The sequence below is a fragment of the Amyelois transitella genome, chromosome 2, assembly GCF_032362555.1.
Source record: "Amyelois transitella isolate CPQ chromosome 2, ilAmyTran1.1, whole genome shotgun sequence".
In the NCBI taxonomy this organism is placed as follows: Eukaryota; Metazoa; Arthropoda; class Insecta; order Lepidoptera; family Pyralidae; genus Amyelois; species Amyelois transitella.
This window is the reverse complement of record NC_083505.1, coordinates 5,484,741-5,510,858: the sequence shown is the minus strand read 5'-3', so window position 1 is coordinate 5,510,858 and position 26,118 is coordinate 5,484,741. Positions and strand designations below refer to the sequence as shown.

The 26,118-nt window shown below is 33.7% G+C and overlaps 2 protein-coding genes across 2 annotated transcripts in view; both read left to right on the top strand.

Annotated features, from left to right (window-relative positions):
- LOC106143169 (cAMP-dependent protein kinase catalytic subunit 3) overlaps positions 1 to 15,643 on the top strand; it is a 39,213-nt gene extending 23,570 nt beyond the window's left edge. Inside the window, exons 2-7 of the mRNA XM_013345186.2 lie at positions 1,890 to 2,058; positions 4,813 to 4,922; positions 8,470 to 8,715; positions 10,434 to 10,615; positions 13,033 to 13,110; positions 13,587 to 15,643. Of these exons, the coding sequence (XP_013200640.1) occupies positions 1,890 to 2,058; positions 4,813 to 4,922; positions 8,470 to 8,715; positions 10,434 to 10,615; positions 13,033 to 13,110; positions 13,587 to 13,712 (911 nt within the window). The 3' untranslated portion in view covers positions 13,713 to 15,643. The remainder of the gene's footprint in view (positions 1 to 1,889; positions 2,059 to 4,812; positions 4,923 to 8,469; positions 8,716 to 10,433; positions 10,616 to 13,032; positions 13,111 to 13,586) is intronic.
- A 1,764-nt stretch (positions 15,644 to 17,407) lies between these two features.
- LOC106143093 (uncharacterized) lies at positions 17,408 to 26,001 on the top strand. Its single transcript, XM_013345070.2, has 14 exons — positions 17,408 to 17,616; positions 18,019 to 18,175; positions 18,455 to 18,584; positions 18,786 to 18,917; positions 19,215 to 19,325; positions 20,434 to 20,539; positions 21,142 to 21,283; positions 22,019 to 22,152; positions 22,666 to 22,822; positions 23,338 to 23,467; positions 23,847 to 23,978; positions 24,329 to 24,439; positions 24,862 to 24,967; positions 25,833 to 26,001. Exons 1-14 carry the CDS (start codon positions 17,478 to 17,480, stop codon positions 25,982 to 25,984), a joined length of 1,839 nt encoding a protein of 612 aa, XP_013200524.2. The 5' UTR covers positions 17,408 to 17,477; the 3' UTR covers positions 25,985 to 26,001.
- Positions 26,002 to 26,118: the final 117 nt, after the last annotated feature.

Here is a 26,118-nt window from a genome sequence, read left to right as displayed (position 1 = left end):
GATAGTCATCATCCCATGTGAATGAGCTGATGATGGAAGGTACAACTCCTCAACGGTTAGGAGTTGAAAGAAAATTCTTACGAAGTTATACGTACATGTGAGGCTATTAGGTTGACCTGATAATAAAAAGTAAATCTCATTAACGTTAAGAATTTAGGTGAAAATGGATGCGGACAAATTTCGTCTCTTCACTTGTTTCCTTTTAGCTGTTTGTATGGGTAGTGTTAACACAAAATAGGGATTTAAAGGCGTGATGTTATTAATGTTATGCATGTATGTACATAATTATGTATGTTAAAGAGACGACTGAAAGTTGTCATACAAAGTCTTTTTTTTTAAGGATGGGAAATCATCAAATGACCTCTCCCGCTCTGGGTGGAACGGAAGGGAGTGTCAGACTTTTACTGACTAAAACCCACCTCGTTCCTTCAGTTGCCCTTTGCGTTCCGGGGCCACGGTATCTCGTTAGAATTTTCCCGCAGCCCCGGCTCAGTTTATCCCGTTTGACATTTCAAAAATCCCTTCTTAGTGCTCACTTATGTTACTAAAGGAACCTCTGTTCAAAATCTCAGACTCCTATACCGAGCGGTTTCGGCTGTGCGTTAATAAATCAGTCACCCAATCGCACCCCCTAAATCACGATTGGAGGGAAGTTTGAAAAAACTTATAATGTCAAACATATTTACTTGCCTATGTACGTGTTCATGCCAAGTTTCAAGTTTATAAACCCAAGGAATAAGATTTTTCATAGAAACGTTTTTACCCCTTTTCCCCCCCTTGGGGGTTGAATTTCCAAAAATCCTTTCTTAGTGCTCCCCTACATATCCCAAGGAACCTACATTCCAAATTTCAGCTGTCTACGACCAGTAGTTTCGACTGTGCGTTGTCTGTCAGTCAGTCACTCAGTAACGGAAGAGTTTTATATATATAGATTCTTAAAAAGCATTTCACAAGTTTCCTAAAAGTACAGCTGTCATCATTTACCACCCAAGTTGAAATTTAAGATATTTGTTATCCATCGCATACCAAGGAATGAATACTTACAAAATGATTGGTATATTAATCGCTTAATAATTCATATAAATGAAACTTAGTTTAAACTATCCGATACCACACGATTTACATGACAAAATTTGTGTGCATTTTCAATATTTTGTTATATGAAAAGGAACCCTAAGATTTTATCGCAAGAAATTTATCTATCGTGATGTTTTGCGTGCTCCAGCCCATGGGTAGCTCGATTCGGATGCGAGAGTTTAATATTTACATACAGTTTCAAGAAATCGTATCGGGAAACTCTATTGACTCATTCGAGTAATATTCACAGAAGTGTATCCAAATACTGCCGTGTGGTTAAATAAACAAATTGCTAATCGAATATCGATTCAGACAGTGAGCAGCAGTTAATGAAAACAATCACTACTTAAATGTATGCTTAAAAGGAACTTATGTTTTAAGCATCAAACTCCAAACAAAAAGCTTACGTAAAATGGAGATCCAGAACCGCTTATTTATGATAATTGTCATTGTATAAGTTCTTTTGTTGCAATTATCCACATGATCGTACTACATTACTCGAAATGACCTTGAAACTTTTTCAGACGCCGTTACACTGACCTAAGGTGATACATGTTTTATTGATCACACTTATGTTTGTCAATTTCTAAGTAATTTTATGGAAATCTAACAGTAATCGTCAGTAAGAAAGGTGTTAGTCAGCTCTCTAGTTTAACCGCCTGAAGATAGAATTTAGTGTTCGTATAAGATATTTAAATTACCATTTTCTTAGTTGTCACATATTCATAAATATTATTAAAGTGAAATGTATAAAATTATTTTTTATCCTCAAAATAAAATATTTACTAACGGCCGTTCTGGATTTGTTCCAGGCACCGGGACCTTCGGCCGGGTGTGCCTTTGTAAAGACAAGGCTGCCGACGAGTACCTGGCCATGAAGATCCTCTCCATGGCTGACGTCATCCGCATGAAGCAAGTTGACCACGTCATGAACGAGAAGAACATACTTGCAGAAATCAACCACCCTTTCATTGTAAACTTGTAAGTTTTTTTTTTACTATTAAACGTAGGTAATATTTGCTCGTGTTTATTTGCCTTAAGATTATCCTTTTTCGTGGCTGTTAACAGCATCATAATCGAAATCGGTTCGGTAGTTTCGGTTGTGTATTGATAGAAGTAAGTCAACTAGCGTTTTAAAGAGATAGATATCGGATTTTTGGCTTATCTTGTCTGCATTTATTACATTGTATAATTCTATAACGTTAGAACAGAATTATTGCTAAGATCTCTTTAATTTTATCGGAGTGAGTGTCCGGAACAACCTCGATTTAAAGTAACAAATAGTAATGCAAATTCCCTAGCAACGGCTTTGGTTACTTACACTGTCCTTGGCATACTTGTGACAAATCGCGTGCGATATGGGTCACACAAATGACGGCGATCTCTATTTTCTTCGATAATGTCGGTCAATCTTTTATAGCTCAGGAGAGCGCCAAATAATATTATTTTAGGATGTTATCATAGAAATCGCAATAATAAGACGAAGAAATGCCGTACTTGCTTTAAAGGTATGATATGTCATCTGCATAGTACACGCAGTTTTCTGCGCAGTTGTAAAGCTATCAATTAAATATCAGGATTGAGATGAAAATAAATTGTTATGGTGTCACAACTATTAGTAATGACATCACATTCACCAGTACCACTCCTGTAGTCTAATATCATTACGACTTCTATGGACGCTATGTTTAATTTGTTTAATTTATTTTTCTAAAGAGTTTCCGCGTGGCGTCGTCGTGAGAGTTTAAAACAAGAAACAAGCCAAGTCCTACGGGCTTTAAAAATAAAGTCCTACGTTTAGAATTATCTAATCGAAATATCTTATCTGTAATAACACGCTGAAAAAGATAAATGAAAAATAAATAAATAAATGTTTAATTGACATAAATAAAGTTGATATTCTCAGATATATATAATTTTAAAATACTAGTATATTCACGTGATAGCTGACTGATAGACAACACACAGACGAAAATAGCTACGCTACTAGAGAACGGATTTTCCGAAGCCCTTGATGTGCAGGCTAGCTTTCTGTAAGTCTGCATGTCATCTGACTGAAAAATTTTGCCCAAGGTTTGCATGAGTTCCTTCTGATAGTCCGACTGAACCCGAGACTGATAAGCCCGACTCTTCAATTTCAGCAACACTATCCAGCGATGCACCGGAGTTTATCCAAGAAAATTGTCTTGAGTGCATGTGGCGGTTGTCAATTACGCTAGAGTAGACAGTGTTGGGCTCATTGCCAATTTTAGTACTAAGCAGTAGTGTTTGCCATACATTCTGACGTAGTTTTCTTTTGGTAGATCTAGTAGTTCGTCCTGGTCTTGGTTATTTTCGATGTAAGATTTTATTTTAACGTTAAAAAGATTAAAGTTTTAACTAATTATAATACTGATTTCCAAGCTTTCGAAATGATCTTACGTGTAATAGGTATACCGAATTAGTCTTATTTGTAGGTGCAAAATCGGCCAATTTACATATTTGTTTTAAGTTTTGATGAAATAATTCTCAGAAATTCATCAGTCAAAGACTTCTCGTTTTATATAGTTATTAAATTGTTTATAAACAGAAACGTGATCGTAATTATAGGAGGCAATTAATTAAATCACAAATATTTCTCCGATGCGAGTGTGGCAGCGGCGCCACCGCGTGCCGCACCGTGTTCTGTTTGCATTGTATATGACATATGCACTTATACGCGATATTATTGTAATAGTTGATAGGTACAGTAAGACGATTTCATTTTACCAAGTTTATTTTGGGTTATTTTCAAAACATATTGACATTTAACATTACGAAATGGCTAAGTAAAAGAAGTCCTTTCAACTTTCGGACGGCGCGGCGGCGCTGTCCGTCTAACTGCATTTCGCTGTCCCAATAAACGCATTGGTAACCAAAACGCGGTTGGCTAATACTAACCAACTTCTGTCCCTTTATTCATTCATCAAGGAAAATAAGAATAAAACTTAAATAAAGAGAAATTCAGTACAAGGGCACTACTTATTTCTAGAGAAATTTCTTCAGCACGCCCACGGCAGGAGAGTGTAAAGAAATGCATTGGCTTGTATACATAATAATTTAGATATAAACTTACATAAACTTACTGATATTAACAATGAAAATCCCTAATTTGGAAACTTTGCCAAACGGCGGTTCCAGTTTATTCAGTTTTGGTCAACTGTACTTATTTGTGCTTGGAACATGTAGTTGGCACTTTGCAGGCGTCAATTGCGAGCCGCCACATTTCAGTCTGCGCGCTGTGACGGCAAGCGGCGGTCTGGCATACATCTTGACACTTTTTAGTAGACATCATGATCTATTGGTTCGGTTTAAATTGATTGATAGTATTTTAGTACTGGGAATTGCTTTGAAAATGTATTTTGGAGTTAATAGGCATCACTATTGTCAGACTTCAGTGAAATCGCAGCATATCTCAAAAATAGATCAAAGATATTCCACTATTTTCGATTAACGACAGGGGGATATGTAGGTACTAGCAGATACTCGTAGGAGAAGAAATATATATATTACTTTATCATATACCTAATAGTACAATGACATATGGTTCCTGGTCCCAGGCGCACGCCAGGCTCCACCTTAGGGAGACCCAACCGGGGAAAACATCCGGACAACGATGAAAAGTAATGTAAGATGCTTAACTTTCTTCGTTCTTTCATTAAAAGGAGAATGTACGTTGCTTTTTTTATAATTTAGTAACAAAATATATGTCTCCAGGCGGTGGTGGACACATGACGACTCCTGCATCTACATGCTGTTTGACTACGTATGCGGCGGCGAGCTGTTTTCGTACCTGAGAAACGCCGGCAGATTTAGCAATAGCATCGGTAAGCTTTATTTTGTAATTATCTTAGTGTAAGAATCTGTAAATTGAATAAAATTAATCAAATGTTTAAAAACAATTAAAAACAGCTAGATTTTTAATAGAATGCCGGTAAAAACATGACGAGACGTTCTGGCAGAGAAGAGCGGATCTCAAAGTCTGCCTGGACCACGGCAGATCAAAATAGCCGTGAAACAGTGAATCTGTAGTCAGCGCTTATTACTACGATGACATGATAATGCAATTTATTTAGAGTTATCATAAAAATAATATGTATTTCTACGTATGAGCGTTGTAAATAAATAATTCGGAGCGGGATAAATAAATAACTTATTGGAGTTGCGCCAGCGCTCGGCCGCTTGATCCCACCCGCGGGACTTGCGCGCCTTGCGAACTCTCTGCGATTTCTTAGATTTTTTACATCGTATCGCTAAAAAAAAAATACATTTCATCATCGCTACAATCGATTCAATGTTATTTAGTAAAATTGAAAATTGTATGACAAAAACAATAGATAAAATTGTGTCCACAACCTGTGTCAATGGTTAGAAAATAATAGAATAGGATTGGGTTTTTATATGCCATGGTGAATTACACATTATATACACTAATAAAATTCAACATTGGCAAGAGTACAAAGAGAGATTTGTTATCTTATTAAAACGGTACTTTTGTGCTAAAAACATTTCTTGCATAATTTGTTAAGACGGGAGTTCAGATCTTGCGCGTGTAAAATGTGATTGTAAGAATAAACCAAATAAACGAGTGTAGCGACTGAGTCGGGCCGACGCGCAGGCGCAGGCAGACGATGTGACGCCCGCTTCGCTCCACTTCACGATTTGTATGTCTACTCTGTACTTATTTAGAGACACAAATAAAAATTAATTTGTTGAGGTGTGTTATGTCGCGATCGCGATATAAAAATAAAAAATATAATAGATGTATATTTATACGTATGGTATTAAGATTACAATACCTAGCAACAAAATTAAAACAATAACAATTAAAGTAACATAAACAGCAGAGTATGCCCTTGTAAGGCACCAAGGCTTACATGGAGGCGTCTCCGTGGAGTGATGTCATGGCACGATTGTGGTGTGGATGTGGGCACCAACCCCACATTTCCGTGTTCAGCGTCGCGTGCGTCGCCTACTAACTACTCATTTTGGTCACCATAAAACATTTCGTACAGTCGATGACCTGTGAAATTAGTCGACGTTTCTATAATTGCGCAATTCGAAACCAAATCGTGATAAAAAGCATGTAATTAGGCGGTGAACTTAATTATGCTAATTATATATTTCGCAGCTCACAAATGTTTTATAACAGTTCAAGGTTGAGTCTGTTTGCTTTTACTGACATAGTCTTTATTTCCAGTCAACATAGGTCGTGGAAAAAAAGTTAGTGTTAGTTTATGAACCTTAAATTTTTATATTTAGGATATTATTCATGGATAAAACGCAACTAGTTTTAATGAATCTAACATACCCACAAGGAAGGAAAACAAAACTGTTGTGTGAAAAAATTATAGTTTATAAATGTACACTTTTTATAGGTGATCGACATAATTAATTACGTTCAGTTTTAGGTTGACATGTAATTTAGCGCTGTGTCGCAGCACGTGTGTACTAGGATAATAAATTTGTAGTCGCCAAGTGACGCCCGAGCTGTCCATAGAGTCTGCTGGCATTGGCTTTACAGACTCAAAATAAACGTGATTTCTTTACTCCCATACACTTGTTGCATGTTTCAGCAAGACTGTTGTGACGTTATCTAATCTTGATGGATAGAAACATGAAAAAGGAGAGGACTAGCTGTAGGATTCTAATTTTAGGTTTAGCTTGGGCATCTTTTTTATTCACACATTTCGAATTTGACGATATCAAACATATGGTTGCTAAGGCAGCTAAGTCTAGGCAGATATAATACATATTGAAGATATGGATATCTTTACTCTATCATAAGCTGTGGGAAAGTAAAACTTGCGCGATAAATTATAAAGACTTTAATTTATTCCAACACAGAAAACACTTCTTCTTCCGAGCTTTAGTCCCGGTTGCATTCTCATCACTCTGGAGAGGATCCCGGGGTATGCATTTGATCATAAATCCTGGATTGGTTGAATCAGGTTTTACATGAAGCGTCTCCCATCTGGCCTCCGCAACCTAACCTGTATTGGATCGACACCTCGAGTTGCCTGAATGTGCAGGTTTTCTCACGATGTTTTCCCACACCGTAAGAGCATCAGTTAGTTTATATAAACTAATGTACATAACCTGTGCCCTTCTGCGCATCACGCATTTTAACCGGGAATCTTACCGATTTGACCACTGACGCTCTAAAACAACATAAGAAATACTGTTAAAATTAAATTCGCTAATGCGTTAATTACTACAAATAAGAAAAAAATACAAAAATATCTTTATAATTTACTTCCATCATTCCCTATCTTCCATAGTTTTATGATCGATTTACTTCTATAGCTTCATTTCGGTGAAAATCTTCGTCTGTTTACGTAATACATGACTATAAAAGTTTCTTATATTAGCATACTATTGAGACACAATAAATTGTGACAAAAACAAGTCGCTTTCGGTTGTGTTTTTCCACAAGTGACTATATCTTCGATTGTGATACATTATCAGACTCGAAGATATTCTCTAAACAAACAGAACTTTCACAAGTCTAAAAGCGTGTCATAGGAAAAGTTTGTTAGACATGTTAGCTTGAAACGTATTATATTTATAAAGCCTTGTAATATAATGTTTATTTCCTAACTATATACTAGGCTAGCGAGTGGGTGGCTAGAACAATCAACCCTGCATGTCCCGATTTATTCAATTGATAGTTTTATTACTATTGTTATTTTACCAGATAGTTGAAAAGGACAACGCCCGTTCATTGGAACAATAAAAAATAAACATCAGGAAGCTCTGACAATAGGAGGCATTGCATTGAATTGCCATTTGCATAGTTGCTTGACTAATGATAATTCAAGATCTATTTTCAACACCTCGGCACCTTGATAGTGTAGTTATGTCATGGGCATAAAGTATTTGTGTTATTCCACTACTAACTTACTACTTACAAATATAATTAATTAATAATAACAGACCAAGCATATGATTAAAAGGACGCATAACATGTTTACCTATATCTTATAAACATGATTATTATTGTTTGCCGATTGACTGGAAGAGATCCCTTCATGGGATAAGTCCGTCATTGCAAGTGATTTATTCCTTTTAGGTATAACTACGTACTATTTCTTGTAACTGTGTAAATTTCTGTGCAATAAAGATATTACAAACAAACAAACAAGATTATCCCAAAATTTGATTTTATATCACCCCAGGATTTAAAATCGTCACTTATGCGGCCAGTATCGTTCAGTAATTTCGCTTTTGTGTTGGATTTCCGTCAGTCATCATTACTTAGTAATGGAAGAGTTTTATGTATTATACTTAAACAGAATCTAAACAAGCACATGGCAGAACGTTTTGTTCCTATTGTTAGATTTTAATTAACAACTCTAATAAATTTGTTTACAGGGAACTTCTACGCAGCGGAAATAGTGTCAGCTTTAGAATATCTTCACGCTAGAAACATTGTCTACAGAGATCTCAAGCCTGAGAACCTCCTTTTGGCGAGGGATGGACATCTAAAAATTACAGATTTCGGATTCGCCAAGAAATTGACAGACCGGACGTGGACACTATGTGGAACGCCAGAGTATCTTGCGCCAGAAATCATTCAAAGCAAAGGGCATAATAAGGCGGTGGATTGGTGGGCATTAGGTAAGTGTCTGAATAAAACTAAAATTATAGAGAAATTGAAAGAGTAATCCTCTACACTCATTTGTTACGCTGCAACTAATTTTTATGCTAATGGGAATTCATTCTTTCTTTCATTTTATGACTATCTAATTAGTAAATGTATGGCAAGTTTAAAAATTGTTTATAAGTAAGAAATTAACGCGGCGACATAAAGGAAAACATATTTGATATGCCCTAATACTGAAAATATTATTTTCAATGGCAATGTCAGTTATCGCTATAAGTCACGCCATCTCGGGTCACCCGCGTTTCAAATTAATTCAAGGTGAATGTTATGCATATGGTGGTTAATATGCATGATTGTTCATAAAGAACATTATAATTTTCATGGTAATCTAGGACAAAAATAAATCATATGTCCAGTAGATCAGGAGCCTGTAATATTAATAAATTTATATGTATTGATACTGACAGAGTAGTTTTAGTCAATTCCAAATGAAGGCGGTAATTTAGGTTAGCAGGTAGGCAGCTGACGTCAGTTCTTGTTAGTGAATATGTAACTCACGTTTGCTTATAACTTTTAATAGTTAAATAGTAAACACAGTAAAAAGAATCGTCAAAGTATAAAAACCGGAAAATTTGAACGGTGGAACCCTTTCTTCCTCTTTTTAATATCCACACAAGTTCCTAATGAAATAATAAATTGTCATGAGAATCACTTGGATACATATTAATCACAAGTGCATAAAACATGGATTAAAGTTTGCCTAAATTAAAAGCAAACTTGCATGCATACTACTGACTTTTAAGACATAGTTGGAAATATGCGCTGTGATATAAAACTACTATTACGGGTTCTACGATAAATAGTACGATACGTATAAATTATTATACCTGAAATGAAAGTCAGTACTTGTAACCTATGAGATTGTCTTGTGATGCTAACAAGTACTTAAGTTCTATGTAGTCTAGCTAGTTATATTCATGTCTGCAAGTACATTAACAAACACGTTTAATAACGCCTGCGACGTTTTAATGCAATGTTTACATTATAATTATTTACTGCCTCGATGATACATTTTCTTGCCTCTTTACCAAATGGCTGATGCTTGCCAAATCATAAATATACGCTTTAGTAATTCATATGCATGAAAATGTATATGTGGCCTTATATCATATTATCCTGGCACCAAAAAGATAACGTTATTGCATTGTGGCTATTTATTTGTGCCGTTATTATAGAATTATGTATGCAGTACTTTCCATGAAGTTGAATAACTAGCAATCTATATTCTCTGAATTTATTACCGTATTACAAATTTTATCACATGATTATAGATACTAATCACTTTGCATGACATGTTAGGTGTATTTAAGACGACATTATTTGGCAGTATTATCAAAACGCTGTTATAATTGGATTGTTTGATTTTAAGAGCTAATTATAGTCACAATAATTGTGCTTTGGTATATAATTAAATAGTGGAACATTTTTATAACTAACTCATTAGGTATTGTTTTTTTTTATAATTTAGTAGTAGTAGTTTTTATAATTTATTTTCTTTCGACAAGTTATTATTTTTAATTGTAGGAAGAAAGAATGCCGTTCAAAATTTTCTGACGATGTTTATACAACATTTATAGCTTCAATGTCAGCACATTTTTGCGCTGTCTGCACATATTTAGAGCTCTTTGGTAGGCACAATTTATTAGTTTCAATTTGATTATCTGGATTCCAGGTGTCCTGATTTATGAAATGCTGGTCGGCTACCCACCCTTCTATGACGATAATCCTTTCGGTATTTACGAGAAAATCCTCAACGGACGAGTGGAGTGGCCCAGACATTTAGACCAAGTTGCCAAGGATATCATCAAGAAATTGCTAGTTCAAGATAGAACGAAAAGACTTGGAAATATGAAGGTAGGTACTTCTATATATAAAAATAGTATAATAAGATTATATGGATATATAATAAATACTGATGTGTGATGAAGAGTCTGGTTAATAAATCCCATATCTGAATATTTTTAGACAATGAAATCACAGTAACTGTCTAGACCGGCAATATTTGTTTACATTTCATAACAGAAAAAGTGTGCACAATATGTTTTTAATTATTCGTTGGTTACGTTAAAATAATGTATTACAGAGATTTAGAAATAAACATATCGTGATGAGCGTCTGTGTTTGATGAATGATGATGATGAAAGTGTGAAGTTAACTATGAAAGCGGAGTTTAGCACCCAGTGACAAGTTTGTTTATGTTACTGGTCTGAAAATACTCAGCCTTGCGCTTGACCCGCCGCGGAACTAAATACGGGTATACGGGATGACTATTCGTGCACTAAACTGGGTTTGTTCGAAGGATAATAAAAATAAAGTATATTTATTAAATAAATTATGGTAAGTATAAAATATTTTTTCTCACAAATCTTCATGTAAACTAAGTCGCGTCAAATGCTTTTCGCGTGTTGTAACCCGGTGAAAAACCCTGGACCGAAAAGGTCATTGTATCGGATCACAAATTTCTATTGGTTCTGCTTCCAATTTGAAACAGATTGTGATATAATAAATGTTTACTTATACTTGATGTTCACTTCAGACTATCGGCTTCGTGAATTTTGATGATTTATGATTACTTCATATAATATTTTGGCAACACTGTGCCGGATTTGCCACTCAAGATCCAAACCGGGACTTAATTTAAAATTAACTTAGTACCAGGTGATTAACTACAGCTGTCCAATATTTATTGTCTATACTTTAACTAGTCTAATGGGAGGAGGTTTATAAATACATAGCCAATACATCAACTTTAGCACCTTGTTTAAATTAATTATAAATATAAGTATACCGCATAAAACCTAAATACATTGTTATAAAACTAATATTAAAGTTAACGTTCCATATAGGAACGTTAATTTCAATAGTAGTTTTATTACACTCAAGCATAAAAATATTTATTTATTTTTTAGTTGGCGCTTTTCCAGCTTCTTCTATAGATAACTTTCAATTTCATCTAATCTCTTTCATGTCAAATATTCGTTTTAAAATTTTTGAAATAGGTTTCTTATATTGATAGTACCGCCAGGTATTGCTTGAGTGATTTTAGTTACGCAACTATTTGTAAGTAGTTATTAAGTACAATTTATTTAATCGACCAACAAATTGGTTCTAGTTACATAAATTAGCTGTGCCAGTACTTACGTGAATTGTGGGAGAAGTACTTAATAAATATACATAAGTTGGTGCTGTTGGGATTTAAAGTTTTAATGGCATACTTAATTTTAAAACAAATGGAGTTAAGACTTCAGACCAAATAGAGAAAACAAACACTTATTATTTAGTTAATAGATAAGTTTTGCTTCACCCCTCATACATAACAAACGATTTAATTTGATAAAAAAATCTTAGTTCTCAGAGAAACCTTGAGCGTTGGCCGCGATTGGCACGTATTTTTAATCTGCAGTTTCTAGTGGTAGAGATTTGCGATTTCCACTAGGTTTTTGCTGCGATGTCAACGTTGTTTAGAAAGCCATCCGTCAGGTGTCCACCGGCGACATCAAACAGCGGGCGCGACCATCTGAGTAATGTCGCATCGTCTGCGCAAACGCTGCTAGTAAACCTACAAAATATGGAGATTGCAGAACAAAAGCATGTTTACGTGAACATGAACTTTCATTTGTCCTGTTGACCACAGCGGTTTTCTACGTGCAAAAAGTGACCTTTCTGCAACCCTGTGTCTTATCGGGTAGACTAAAATAATGCATGTTTTATCATAGAAAGTTGAAAAGAAAAAAAAAGCAAATTAAATTTTACCATCAGGATGTTTTTTGGTTTGAAGTTGATGATGTTCTATCTTATTATAATTATTAGAGTTTTGATAGATATATAATCTTTATCTTTATCTTGATGCCATAGACAATAAGATTTTACTACGACTAGAAATTGGGGTAAACTCTATTAATATTCTTGAAAGCTTGCCACATAGTAATAATGGTTATTACACTATCGATGCCGTGTAATCCCCGTGGATTACATAACATTACGGCGAGAGTTCGCTTGGCATCTCTGTACGTATAATAAATAAGTCTCCGATGCGGCCGTTACTTCTAAAGCTAACAATTTACGACGGTTACTGCAGAACGTCGCCTAGGCCAATAATAACAAAGTTGCTCTAAATTCGGCCACCCACTGATGCTATATAGTCGACCGATTGTTTAAAACATCAATATCTGTGTTATGATAAATTGTTTCGGAAATTTTCCCGATAGCAACCAAGCGAACTGATTCATCCTATTTGTTTGATTTTAAAAACGATCTTATGTTTGTTACAGTGCGGTTCGGAAGATGTTAAACGGCACAGATGGTTCAAACACATCGACTGGGCGGACGTGTTCATGAAAAAATTACAGGTATTTTATGAGACTTATTTATTTACCCTGTATCCAAAATTGCAATGGATGATAGCTGATTGAACTGTCGAAGTCGTGGGTAATACCTGTTTGCCAATTCCCATTTGTTAGTGTTTTGGCAATGGCGGACTGTATGTGTACAGTTCCTACACTAATCAAAGATTTCGACCGGGTCGCCGTAAAGTTCGACTCTATCAAAACCGCATCGCCAATATAACGCTATTTCGGTTTATGTGCGTAGAGCGTAGATAAATTATCTATGCTATTTATACGCCAATAAAAATGATATCTCTACTTTTCTACATAATATGAGCATCATTCTTTATTTAACTATTATAACTTATTAAAGTTTAATATACAGATATAAATAAATATATACGGGACAATACATATATAGGTACAATAGAATATTCAGCAAGAAAAGTGTATGTCGTAGTTAGTTAAATCATGCAAAATATATTTTTTGTAATTTTCAGCCACCGATAATTCCGGCGGTGTCGTACGAAGGTGACACGTCAAACTTCGACGAGTACCCCGAGACCGACTGGAAGGCCGTGCGGTCCCTAGATCCAGACGAGCTCAAACTCTTCGCCAACTTCTGATGGGCTCGTCCGACCCACTATGGATATAATTAGATAATCTATTATTAAGTCAGATCAATGCGCCACGGAGAAGATTGTTTATCTTCAATGTCGTCACAGGTCTATGGCCTAAAAATAATATGTACGTCATTGATACTCGTTAGCGTCTCCTCCAGCATGGCTTCTGACAGCTCTTAATTGTTTGAACTATTTTAGGAACACTGTTCAAGCGAGTCACTGTATGTACATTGGCGACTGTAAATAATGTGTTTGAATACTTGTAGGTTGTGATTGAAAGAGTGTATGAAGATGTGTAATAACCGTCCGATACTAAATATAAATTATAATGTACTAGGTATTTCTTTTGACTGCAATTAGTGGGAGTTTAAATCGGCTGTAAGCAAGCATTTTAGATTGTTGACTTTTGGCACCAAATTCAAAGTACGTCATGAGCGAAAATATACAGGTTTAGATCTACTAAATTCAAACCTTTCAACTTTCTTGTAGTGCGAAAGCTCTGTTCAGAAATATTTAGATATAAAAGTTGTAACTACAAAGAATTTTAAAATGATGTGGCGACTGTGAGTGAGAAAATGGGTTTATCGTTGTCCTTATACTATGTGGCTCTATTTAGTTTTATTAATTAATGGTATTATGCTTAGATCACTTATATTCATACAATAAGTATGTTCATTAACAAACGATTCCATTAAATTTTTAAATGAACACGTGTGTACAAAAATACTTTACAAAAACCTATTATTAAATCAGTAATGCATTTATTTATTTGAGTATTAATTGTACATTATAATATTAAACGTATGTTTTAAATTATCTGGTTTCTTTAAATTTTATAATATTTTCAGGTGAAAATCCACCAATTGATTATTGTTGAAATTACCTTTCGATGCTTTGCAAATACACTTGCTTCAGATAAAACTATATGATAAATGTATTTATTAAAGTCATTTTGGATAAAATCACGCAACAAAATTCCAAGGCTTTCTAGTGCAAATTGTAGTTTATAAAAATAGTCTTATTTTCGTGAGTTAATGATGGATTATGTGTTTAAGATGAGATCTACTCGTATTTTTATAAATTGAACATAGTTTGATTTAAGGTAATAACTTTGAATACTACGTACATAAGTACGTAGTATCCAAAGTCCTTTAGACGCTATAAGTTATAAGACAAGTTTTCTACTCGTATTTAGTTGCCAAAGAGCTAGAGTAAATAATATGTTTGCAAAAAGTTTATATAATTGCACATCATTTAATACGACTTATTTTGTTTTTTATAAAACTAATAAGAAACATTCGTAAAGATGTCTGTCTTGTGATTTAGTTGTTCATCAAACCATGTTTAGTTTATAATATAGCCACATTCTTATGGATCTTTATTTATTTAACTGATATAAAACCAACTACTGATTATATAATTATTGTATGATTTGAAACATTTCATATTTTTTTTAAATATCTGAAAATAAAAGGGAATATTAAAATAACTCTTTTAATCATAAAAAATATTTCCAGCCCCTTTATAAATATTTGCTGTTGTGATTTTCATTTATTTTATTTTATTTTATTTTGAAATATAAGTGTTATTTATTTTAAAATAAACGTAGATAGTTTCTAATATCAAATTGTTTTGTTTCTAGATGAAAGAAAGTATCGCACTTTGTAAAAAACGATGATGATACGTGATGAATTTTAATTTATTCGTAAATTTGAAGAGTTATCATTATTTTTGATAGGTCATGCTATCGCCATTATGATATATTAAGTTCTGTAATCATTTGCACATTCAGGACAAGAAATTTAATTTGCACATTTTCATTGAAAATATCTTGTGTCATATGCACGATCGTTATTAATATAACAGGGTTTGTAAAGGTTAAATTAATAGGTAATAATTTGTAAATACACGAAAATAAATGTGTTGATAACAGATTTTATGCGTATTATTCGATGATGATATCCCAATAGCCCACAAAGCCCCGGTAGACTAGAATATTTTCCAACTAATATAAATATATGTAGTTTAACAAAAGGAAAACAGCGTTGGTGGTTAAATCGGTAAGGTGGCCATTAGCCAGTTAAAATGCGTTAAGGTACCCGTTGAAATTCTACCTCGGCCAAGTACCAATGATTTTTTCTTACGGTGAGAGAAAACATCGTGAGAAAACCAGCACATTCAGGCAACTGGATGTGTAACCATGATCGGTGCAATACGGGTCATGTTTACCTGCAAAGGTTGCGAAGGTCAGGTGGAAGTCGTTTAAAAACCTGGCTTTCCCAATCTAGTATCCATGGTCAAAGGCATACCCCGAGCTCCTCTCCAGAGTAATGAGGATGGAACCGGGACTAAAGCTAGGAGGAAGAAGAAGACACAGTTTAACAAAAGTGAAGGAACTTTTCTAGAATAATCGTATCTGTTAGCAAGGTAGATATATTCCGAATGTTGGGACGTAATAGTTAAAATCTACAAAAATGAGGTAAAAGCTATTCATCTCATTTTGAAATAAAAGCTTACGTAGAATCTGGAACGTGGCCTAAAGTTATGAAAGTTTGAATAAACGTCGAGAAAGAGGTCGTGAATGCTGGTGGTTATTTCCACTGACTTTTTGTACAAATCAGATATTGAAAGTGCGTTTTTCAATATATCTATCATTGTTGTTCAAAACTACCATTGAAATAGTTTTGTCTGTCTGTTGTGAAGAGTTGTGAGTCAGACTGTTCAGATCTAAACAAACCGTACGAGAGCCATACGTTACAACTAAAAGTGCACTGAAAACAGTTTAAAAAGGAGTAAATTTGATTAATACGACGTTAATGTAAACATTCTTAAAACTCCACCAAAGTATGCTATCAACTAGAAAATTCTTAATGCAAAGAAACGATTAAACCAATGTTACTTGATCGACAACTGATGAAATGATCTAATGAACTTTAATACGATAAATATCGGCGACCTTACGAGTATTTACGAATTTTGATAAGGCACATGCTTACTTTTCTCTCTTTATTTTTCGTTATCGTCAGAGAAAGATAGAGAGAGAAGTTATAATATAGGTATGTCAAGGAATATGTCGTATGGCCGAGGATTTATCCACGAATCTTTGGCTAAAATAAAAACTGTAACATTATATGATTATATGCATGTTATGATTATTGTACCACCATAGAAAAAAATATTTGTAACGTCAATCGCAATAAAACTGCATGAAATAGTTACTACAAAATATGACGTAATTTTTTACTGCTGTTAATATCTTATTTGGAAAAAATATAAATGTAAACATTTTATTTTTATATTTGGAGTCAAAGAACAATTAGATAATGGTATATGTGACCAGATAATATTTCGGTGTTTGTTGTTATTGTTTAACTGACATCACAAAGTTAAATGATTTTTACTCAAATCATAGTTGCTATTAAAATTTCTTCTACTTATTTCAAATATAAACATCAAGAACTCTACGAATACCTGCGTCATTCTACCCCATACTTTCAACGATACGTGAAATGAAGTAGCGTCTGTCTGTGAGAGACTGTGTGGTGTCTTAGATCTTTCGATCCATGCGACTAATTATGATTATGAAAAACAGGATGATGAAACTCATGGGAAATGGGTATTAATAAATTATAAAATACACTAATCAACTCAGCAGAGATATCGATACTATATCAATAAAGATAATTCTATTAGCGCCTGAGTATATCGCGAACATAGTACTAAAAGTCGTACTTTCGATAACACGTTATTTACTGACCTGTATTAACCATGTCTGTGCGTCACCTACCTCCTGATTTGGCAGAAAAAGCCAGGGTTGAATTAAACGAAGATCCGAAGCGATTGCCAAGTGATATCCAACATTTGAAAGATTGGTTGGCCAAGCAGCCACATTTGAAGGCTCGAACAGGTAGCAATATAACATAATGTGTTCGTACCCGCTGGGTATTATTTATTACTGTACAGGTCTTTCAATTTTATTACTTATTAAAGATTCTTTTCATTGAAGTTTATACTAATATAAACTTTTCAAAGTAGCTACTAGTTTACATAAGATTGCATTGTTAAAGTCAATAAAAAGCTAAGGTATTTTGTTCAGTGTCAATTTACAGCCGGATAACGTATAGGACTGAAATTCAAAACAATTTAAGAAATTTCTAAAGATCTTTAAAGAGTTCGTGGGCTAAAATGGCAAGAAGTAATGCTTGCTATATTTAACGTTAAAAACGCATGTTGGATAAAGATATAGTACAAATAATAATTGCGCTTCTTTCTTTATTTTATTATATTTTTTTACACGTTAATATTCCAGACGACCAATGGTTGGTGGCATTTCTCCGAGGTTGTAAGTATAGTTTGGAGCGGGCCAAAGAGAAGATAGACCTGTTCTATGCCATACACAGTACAGCTCCAGAATTGTTCAGGATTAACCATAAAAACCCAAGGTTTTTTGAAATTTTGGATTTAGGGTATGTATTTATTTCCACTAACTGTTACGTTGTTTAAACAGATTTAGCAAAGCATATGAAACGACGATAAGGTAGTTTTCAATGGATACTGTATAAGGCATTTAAAAAACACAAACAGCGATCAAATTCCCTTAAAGACTAAAATTCTTTGGCTGTTCGATCACGCTTAGTTGGAATCTGGAAGTAAAAAAAAAGTAAAGAATAGACCGACCAAGAATGGAGAAAACCTAATCATTGATAAATATTGTATATTTCTTCTATTAGGTCTAATTTTTTTAGATCTATTATATTTATCCCGAGCAGTGGAGATCTTACAAAACCAAAAATATGTTTGGTTCGGCCCGGTGCATACGATGCTAATAAATATAATATAATGGAAATTATGTCTGTCTCGCTACAATTACAGAAGGTGAATATACACCCGTTTTTTTTTAAATAAAAAAAAGTCTGATTTAAGAATAACTGAAACCTCTCAAGTAGAATTTACTATTTAAAGTACAATAAAATTACTTTTTCATTAATTTCATTTATCGTTAACCAAATTTTATAGGATTTGTAACTGTTGGTATGTTTTCTTAAAAAATAAATTTTTAATATTAATTTGGTTTAGATCATGATGTGGGAAGATGACCAAGCGATAGTGTCTGGAGTCAGTAGTATTCTGGACTTGGATAACGTAACTATGACGCATTTCCTGCAAATGACTCCGATGGTGATGAAGAAAATGGTCGTGACGTCTCAGGTGATAAAGTGAAATGAAAATATGTTGATCGTATATTTATTAAAACAGTACCCAGTTTTCATTTATGTATTAGATACTAATACTATTATATACTCAATTTGTAGAAAATATATGATCGACCTTTCGCATTTTATAATATTAATAATAATAAGTGTGAATGATTAATACTTAATAAAAACATTTAATGCATGCGACTTGATTTTTGTCGCTTGCAGTATACACAGCCCTCGAACCCCATGATTTTGATACCACTAAGCTCAAAATATATTTTTACAGATACTTATATTTTATTTTTAGGATGCAACTCCATTTAGAGTAAAGGGTACACATTATTTAAACACACCTCCGGGATTTGAAGTAGTTTTCAATGCTATGAAGGTTTTGCTTAACGAGAAAAATAGAAGCAGGGTCAGTATTTTTTTTTTTTAACATTTACAAATTAGTGGCTAATGACTGAGAACTCACTTCCTGGGGAGTCTCGGAGCAGATTCTGCCGGGAATAATACCAGAATGATATATCATATTCCTCTTGGCGTTCAGTTCCAGTTGTTTCCTCACCTCGCCGGAAGTGAGGAGAAATATTCCGAGGTTCACTTGTGACTACGATCCTGGATTGGGTAATGCCAAAATGATAATCAATGATTGTTATGTTTACAAATTAAATCTACGTTTAATTGTAATTGAAAATACATCTTATGTCATCATCTTGAGTTGCGTGGGGGTTTTTCTGTAGGATGAAGATAAAGCTGTCAAATAATTATCAGAATTGATATGTATTTATAATTAAGTGAATATTGTAAGATTGAAACGCAATATGAAAACGTTATGGTGTCTGTCAACCATCAGTTGCGATGTGACGATGTCACATTATCTAGTAATTACTACCTCTATTGTCTTATATTTTTCCGAATTCTTAGGATTTGTTGTGGTTCATACACACAGGACCACTCCATCTTTTTCTCATGGATGTCGTAAACTTGCGACTAAGGAATAGGCTAATAAAATTGGGATTGTTTAAGGCGGGCTAGCAACACTATCTAAATATAAATATCAATTTCAATTACATCACCAAATCATACAGCTGAAGGTGAACTTTTCAGTCTTTGCGGCACTGTTGAATCTGTCTACTCTGTAAGAAATATAGACGTGATTATATGCATGAATGTAGATATACTATAGATTTTACCTATCACACTCTATATCAAATTCATATCGTTTCATTATTATGTTCATTATGTTTATCTTCGTATTAAACATAATGTAAGATATATATGTAGATAAATATAAGTTGTAGGTTTGTTAATATCAGTAAGGTTATGTAAGTTTATATATCCGATTAATATGTACACAAGCCAATGCCTTTATTTATATTTACTTGTCATGGGTCTACTAGCAGAGATTTCTTTTGAAATAAAGAGTGCCCTTGTACAAAGCTTCTCCTTAATCTAAATTCTGGGTGGCCTTTTTTCTTGATGTACATAAATATATAAATAAAAATATACATTATGTTTTTTAGCTGTATGTACATAACAAGAATTACGAAGAAATGTATAAGGTTATACCAAGGGAACAGTTACCAACAGAATATGGAGGAAATGCAGGCTCAATCAAGGATATAACTGGTAACATTACCAATAATTAAATAAATAAATACGGGACACATTAGGTACACTGATTGAGTTAGCCTCGAAGTAAGTTCGAGACTTGTGTTACGAGATACTAACTCAACGATACTATATTTTATAATAAATACTTATATAGATAAATATCCAAGACCCAGGCCAATCAGAAAAAGTTCTTTTCTCATCATGCCCTGGCCGGGATTCGAACCCGGGACCTCCGGTGTCACGGGCAAGCGTACTACCGCTGCGTCACAGAGGCCGTCAAATTATATATATTTATGACTCTTATCCTATTGCTTAATATAAACCTAATTAAAAGAAATAAAAAAAGATATTGTTTATATTTAATAATTGATTTCAAACATGAATATAATGTTATACTCAAAAGCTACACCATACCGAATTAACAAAAATAGGTTTAGGTATAATTCTATGGGGGAAAAGTCCTGAAGAATAATTACACTTAGGGAAATGTTATTTTAAAAATGTCTGGAGAATGATTAGGTAAAACGTTGCGACTAAGAAATTCATTTCGAAAGACAAAACTAATGGTAGTTAGATTTTTGAACTTACCATACCAAGGATTTATTTATTAATTACAGATTATTGGAAGAAAAAGGTTCAAGAGTACAGTGCCTTTCTAGACGAAGATCTGCAGTATGGATCAGACGAGCTCAAACGGCCGGGGAAGCCCAAGACTGCAGAAACTATGTTCGGGGTTGAGGGCTCTTTTAGACAACTCGAATTTGATTAGTTGCCTACGTTGCCTAGTGAATCCTGATTACTGACTAAGTTAGTTGTAACGTACTAACCAACTGATGGCAGTGAAAGTAAAAAATATGTTTATTTTTAATGGTTTATGCGTCTTTTATTTATTCGTTTAGTTCATATGTTTCCTTTTAATGTATACTAAAAGAAACTTTCAAGCGAAATTAACTTTGCAAAATAAATAGTTTTGTTAATACTTACCAAATTTTATACATTTTGATGACAAGTTTCAGCATTGCACCTCTCTTTTAAGATAGAGTTCGTTTACAAAATCAATAACTCTTTAAATGATTAAGCCATTAAATCAAACATTTTGTAAAAGTTAGGTATGACCACTCATCTTATATTATACCTAGGTATCAAAATGAAGATATGTCAAATGTTTTCAAATACAACGTATTATTAAGACCAGGCAGACTTTACAAGTTTAGGAGTTCACCCAAAATAAATTTTTATATTTTCCGCTCTCAATACAGAGTTGTAATTTAGTGATGGTCTACTTAAAAACCAACAAAGGCGGAAATAATACTAAAGGCGGAAATAATAGTTTACTGGTTTTTAAAAACACAATAAAGTCAAGCTTGATTAAAAAGATAGCTAATCGAAGTTAGATAACACATGAGGTATCTGTAATCGTGCGATTATATTATTGAACAGTTTTGAAGTAGGAGACGTGTTGAGCTTACGTGGTGAACATATTTTGAAAATGACAATACGCGCCCTAAGTCCTGAATTGGCTGAGAAGGCGCGAATTGAGTTAAATGAAGACCCGAAAAAAGTAAAGGACGATATACAGCATCTAAAGGAGTGGTGCGCTAAACAACCCCATTTGAGAGCAAGGATAGGTAGAGTACAACTTTATCTACACTAATCTAAAATCTCCAAATATTGCATTAAAAGTAAGAAATAAGTTAGGTATTTAGTATTGAGAGCTAAAATGCCAAATTTAAAAAAAATATCTGCAGTATACCTTCTTATACTCACGTCATATCCCTTGCTGGGTAGACAGAGCTAACAGTGTCGAAAAGACTAAGGCTATTAAATTTTATTTCATTCCTTTAATTGCTAGCACATCGCCTACCAGGAGGAGTCCCAAGTTTAAGCCTACCCCTTATTCGCCTTTTTCGAAGTCCGCTTCAAGATTTTTCTTTGATAATCATTCATATTTTTACCTGTAATATTTACCTCTATATGTTGTACGACAAATATCTTTATAACAATTTGGCCTTGTTTGTAGAAATGATTTTTGATCAACATCAGTTTTATGGCTTTTCGGGCAGACAGATGACCAATTTTATAACTATTTTAACTACTACTGGATAAACATTTACCTTTCCTTTTTTTTCATTTCCTCTTAGATGACCAATGGCTGCTGGTGTTTCTCCGAGGATGTAAGTTCAGCTTGGAGCGAGCGAAAAAGAAGATAGATCTGTATTACACCTTCCGATCAGCTGCGCCTGAGTTCTTTGTTATCAAACATAATCATCCTAAGTTCCTCGAGGTTCTAAATTTAGGGTACGTAGAAACATTACCTGATCAGTGAGGATTAATTGATTGTGGATCAAGGGGGTGTGCAAAGAGTTCGAGCATGCCTTTAGGATGACGAATTTAAAATTCTTCAAGTCAATATTCAAATTGTGTTGTAACAAACAAAATGTTAAGTTTATCTTAACTTCTACGTCATAAATATTACATTCAGTAAAACGAAGAGATATTTATCAGTTTGTAAAAAATTGTGTAGACATGGGAACTTATGCAAATAATGTTTTCAGCAAACAATAAACTTTCATATATATATTTTTTTTATGTTATCAAAAAAGACAAAATTGTTGTCTTTTTTATTGATATGTAAATTATTATATTTATTATATATTTAATGTTACAAATACCTATCAACACACACACTGAAAGGATTTTACTAAATTTTTACAGATTATTATACTTTGGAAATCATCACATCAATTATCAATGAGTGGATAATGATTTTTCTTTTATTTCCTTTTTTTTTTCTTACTTTTATTTATTTTTAGGGCAATGGTGGTGTTACCCAAAACATGGGGTCCCGATACTCCCCTAATCACTATTGTGAGGTTTGGTAAACTCGATCCAAATAAGTACAACGTTTTGGATTTCGCTGCCACTTCGACTATTATACAGAAAGTACGTTTCTATTAAATTAGTTTTTTGTATTTGTTTAAAATCTCGGGGTGTGGTTAATTATCTCTCATGCAATGTCTTTAGGGTTGCCTGTAATAGATTAACAATGTGATAAGGCAGTCTTTATGAATTATGTTTTAGTTTAATTGTTTTTGTAATAAATTAGTTAACTAGTTTATTAACAAAATATTAAGTTTCGTCAACATCATCACCATTGCATTGTTATTCACAAAACTAAACAGAGCGTTAATTAAAATTAATTATATTAAGTAGGTGTACTAAAAGCTTTTTATTTTAGTTACTATAAAATCAAGATTTCTAATCGTGTCACATGAAAAAGCACGCTTTTTTGATGACCCTAATGTTTTTTTTATAATTTTAGATAGTGCTTTACGAGAATGACAATGCGTCTGTCGCCGGTATCCGAGGAGTGATGGACATGGAAGGCACATCGATGGCGCATTTCATGCAGATGACTCCAATGCTGATGAAAAAAATGACTGTCTTTTCACAGGTAAATGATGCATACATGATATCTGAAACGAAGTAGAATTCAGTTTCACGACCTTTTTTATTACATTTATGAAGAATATTCCATCAAAAATAAGTTCAATATTCATAATATCAATGTGTATGACAATAAAATGGCAAGAAAGTCTAATAATCTCCTTTTTTTAAGAAAAAAAAAACTAATTAAAGATTTACATTTATACAAGTTATTACTATATTACATAAAATAATTATTTTTCTTCGACTGAATTTTACATTAAAAGCAAATTTTTATATAATTTAAAAATGTTTATGTAATTGTTGTTCTTATTTTATGTCTGATTTATGTAAATAATTATTATCCCATACTTTCAGGACGCCATGCCGATCCGCATGAAAGGTTTTCACTATTTAAATACTCCACCAGGGTTTGAGACTGTTTTCAACTTCATGAAAGGATTTTTAAACGAGAAAAATAAAAGCAGAGTAATTACTTTTATTTCTTTATGATGATAAATTAATACTTTAAAAAAATATTTCCGGCTGCTTGCCGATTTCTTGTGCAAATGAAAATTTTACCGTGGAGGTTGAACTTCGAAAGTATTTTAATAAAGAAAATTAGGATAGATGCTTAGCTTTTGAGTTGCAAGGACACCAAAAGCAAGATGTAAAAACCAGTTACCTCGACTGGTTACCTACTTGGTTACTTGTTGAAATTTGGGCTTTGAAGCAACATCGCAAAGGATTACAACCAGAAATACACTTAAATAATAATTATTATTTTACTACCTACTAGTTTTGTATTCCCGGAGTGTGCTCCGGCTTACGGTGCCAATCATCTGCCAGTTTTTGTATTTTAAATTATCAAATATGTATTTATATTTATTAACCTAATTCTAAAATTTCAGCTATTTGTGCATAATAAAAACTACGAAGAAATGTATAAAGTGATTCCTAAAGACATTTTGCCAGCAGAATACGGTGGGAACGGTGGAACATTAGCGGAGATCATAGGTATCAATAATACATACATATGGTAACGTCTATATCCCTTACGGGGTAGTCAGAGCCAACAGTCTTGAAAAGACTGAATGGCCACGTTCAGCTATTTGGCTTAATGATAGAATAGAATTGAGATTCAAATAGTGACAGGTTGCTAGCCCATCGCCTAAAAAAGAATCCCAAGTTTGTAAGCCTATTCCTTAGTCGCCTTTAACGACATCCATGGGAAAGAGATTCTTTTTTGTATTGGTGCCAGGAACCACACGGCATTATCAATAATTGTATGAAAATATACTTTCCAGTATAATGGCTTATTGTAAAACATATATTACACAAGTTTTCTTCAAAATATAGAGACAGAAATAGCATTGTCGTTAACACAACGTTAAATGGTATCTTATAAAAAATTGGAAATGTACTTTAAAAATAGTAAAAAAATCTTTACAAGCAGTCGTAGTTAACAGTTTTAAGACTCAACCCTTACGGTTTTTTAAGCATACACCAATCACCTTACAACGTTTTAAATACAATCACGTCATTATCCCTAACGGGGTAGACAGAGTCAACAGTCTCGCAAAGACTGTAAGGTCTCGTATAGCTGTATGGCTAAGTGATGGAATTGAGATTCAAATAGTGACAGGTTGTTAGGCCATCGCCTAAAAGCAGCATCCCAAGTTTATAAGCCCATTCCTTGACTTTGCTCATTCCTCGTCGCCTTTTACGACATTCATGGGAAGGCGATGAAGTGGTCTTATTCTAATCTCCTTTTGTAAAAAAAATAAAAGTTACATCATCTACGAATGTTGTCGTATTGTACTGCAAGATCTATAAATAAAATTGATATGGTAAGAATTTAATTTTATAACACGATTTCCAGAATATTGGAAGAATAAAGTGCAACAATACAGTGATTGGTTAGATGAAGAAGAAAATTTTGGAGTAGACGAGTCGAAGCGGCCGGGCAAGCCAAAGACTGCAGAGGAATTATTTGGTGTTGAAGGTTCTTTCAGACAACTGGAATTTGACTAAATAAAATTTTGCGAGGTGCCAAGTTTTTCTTTAAACCTACCTCAGATCCAGGATCTATAGTTACGTTTCCAGACTGGTGAGGATGTGTCTGGGACTGGTGGGGTTAGGTAGCTAAGACATTATTTTCTGACCTG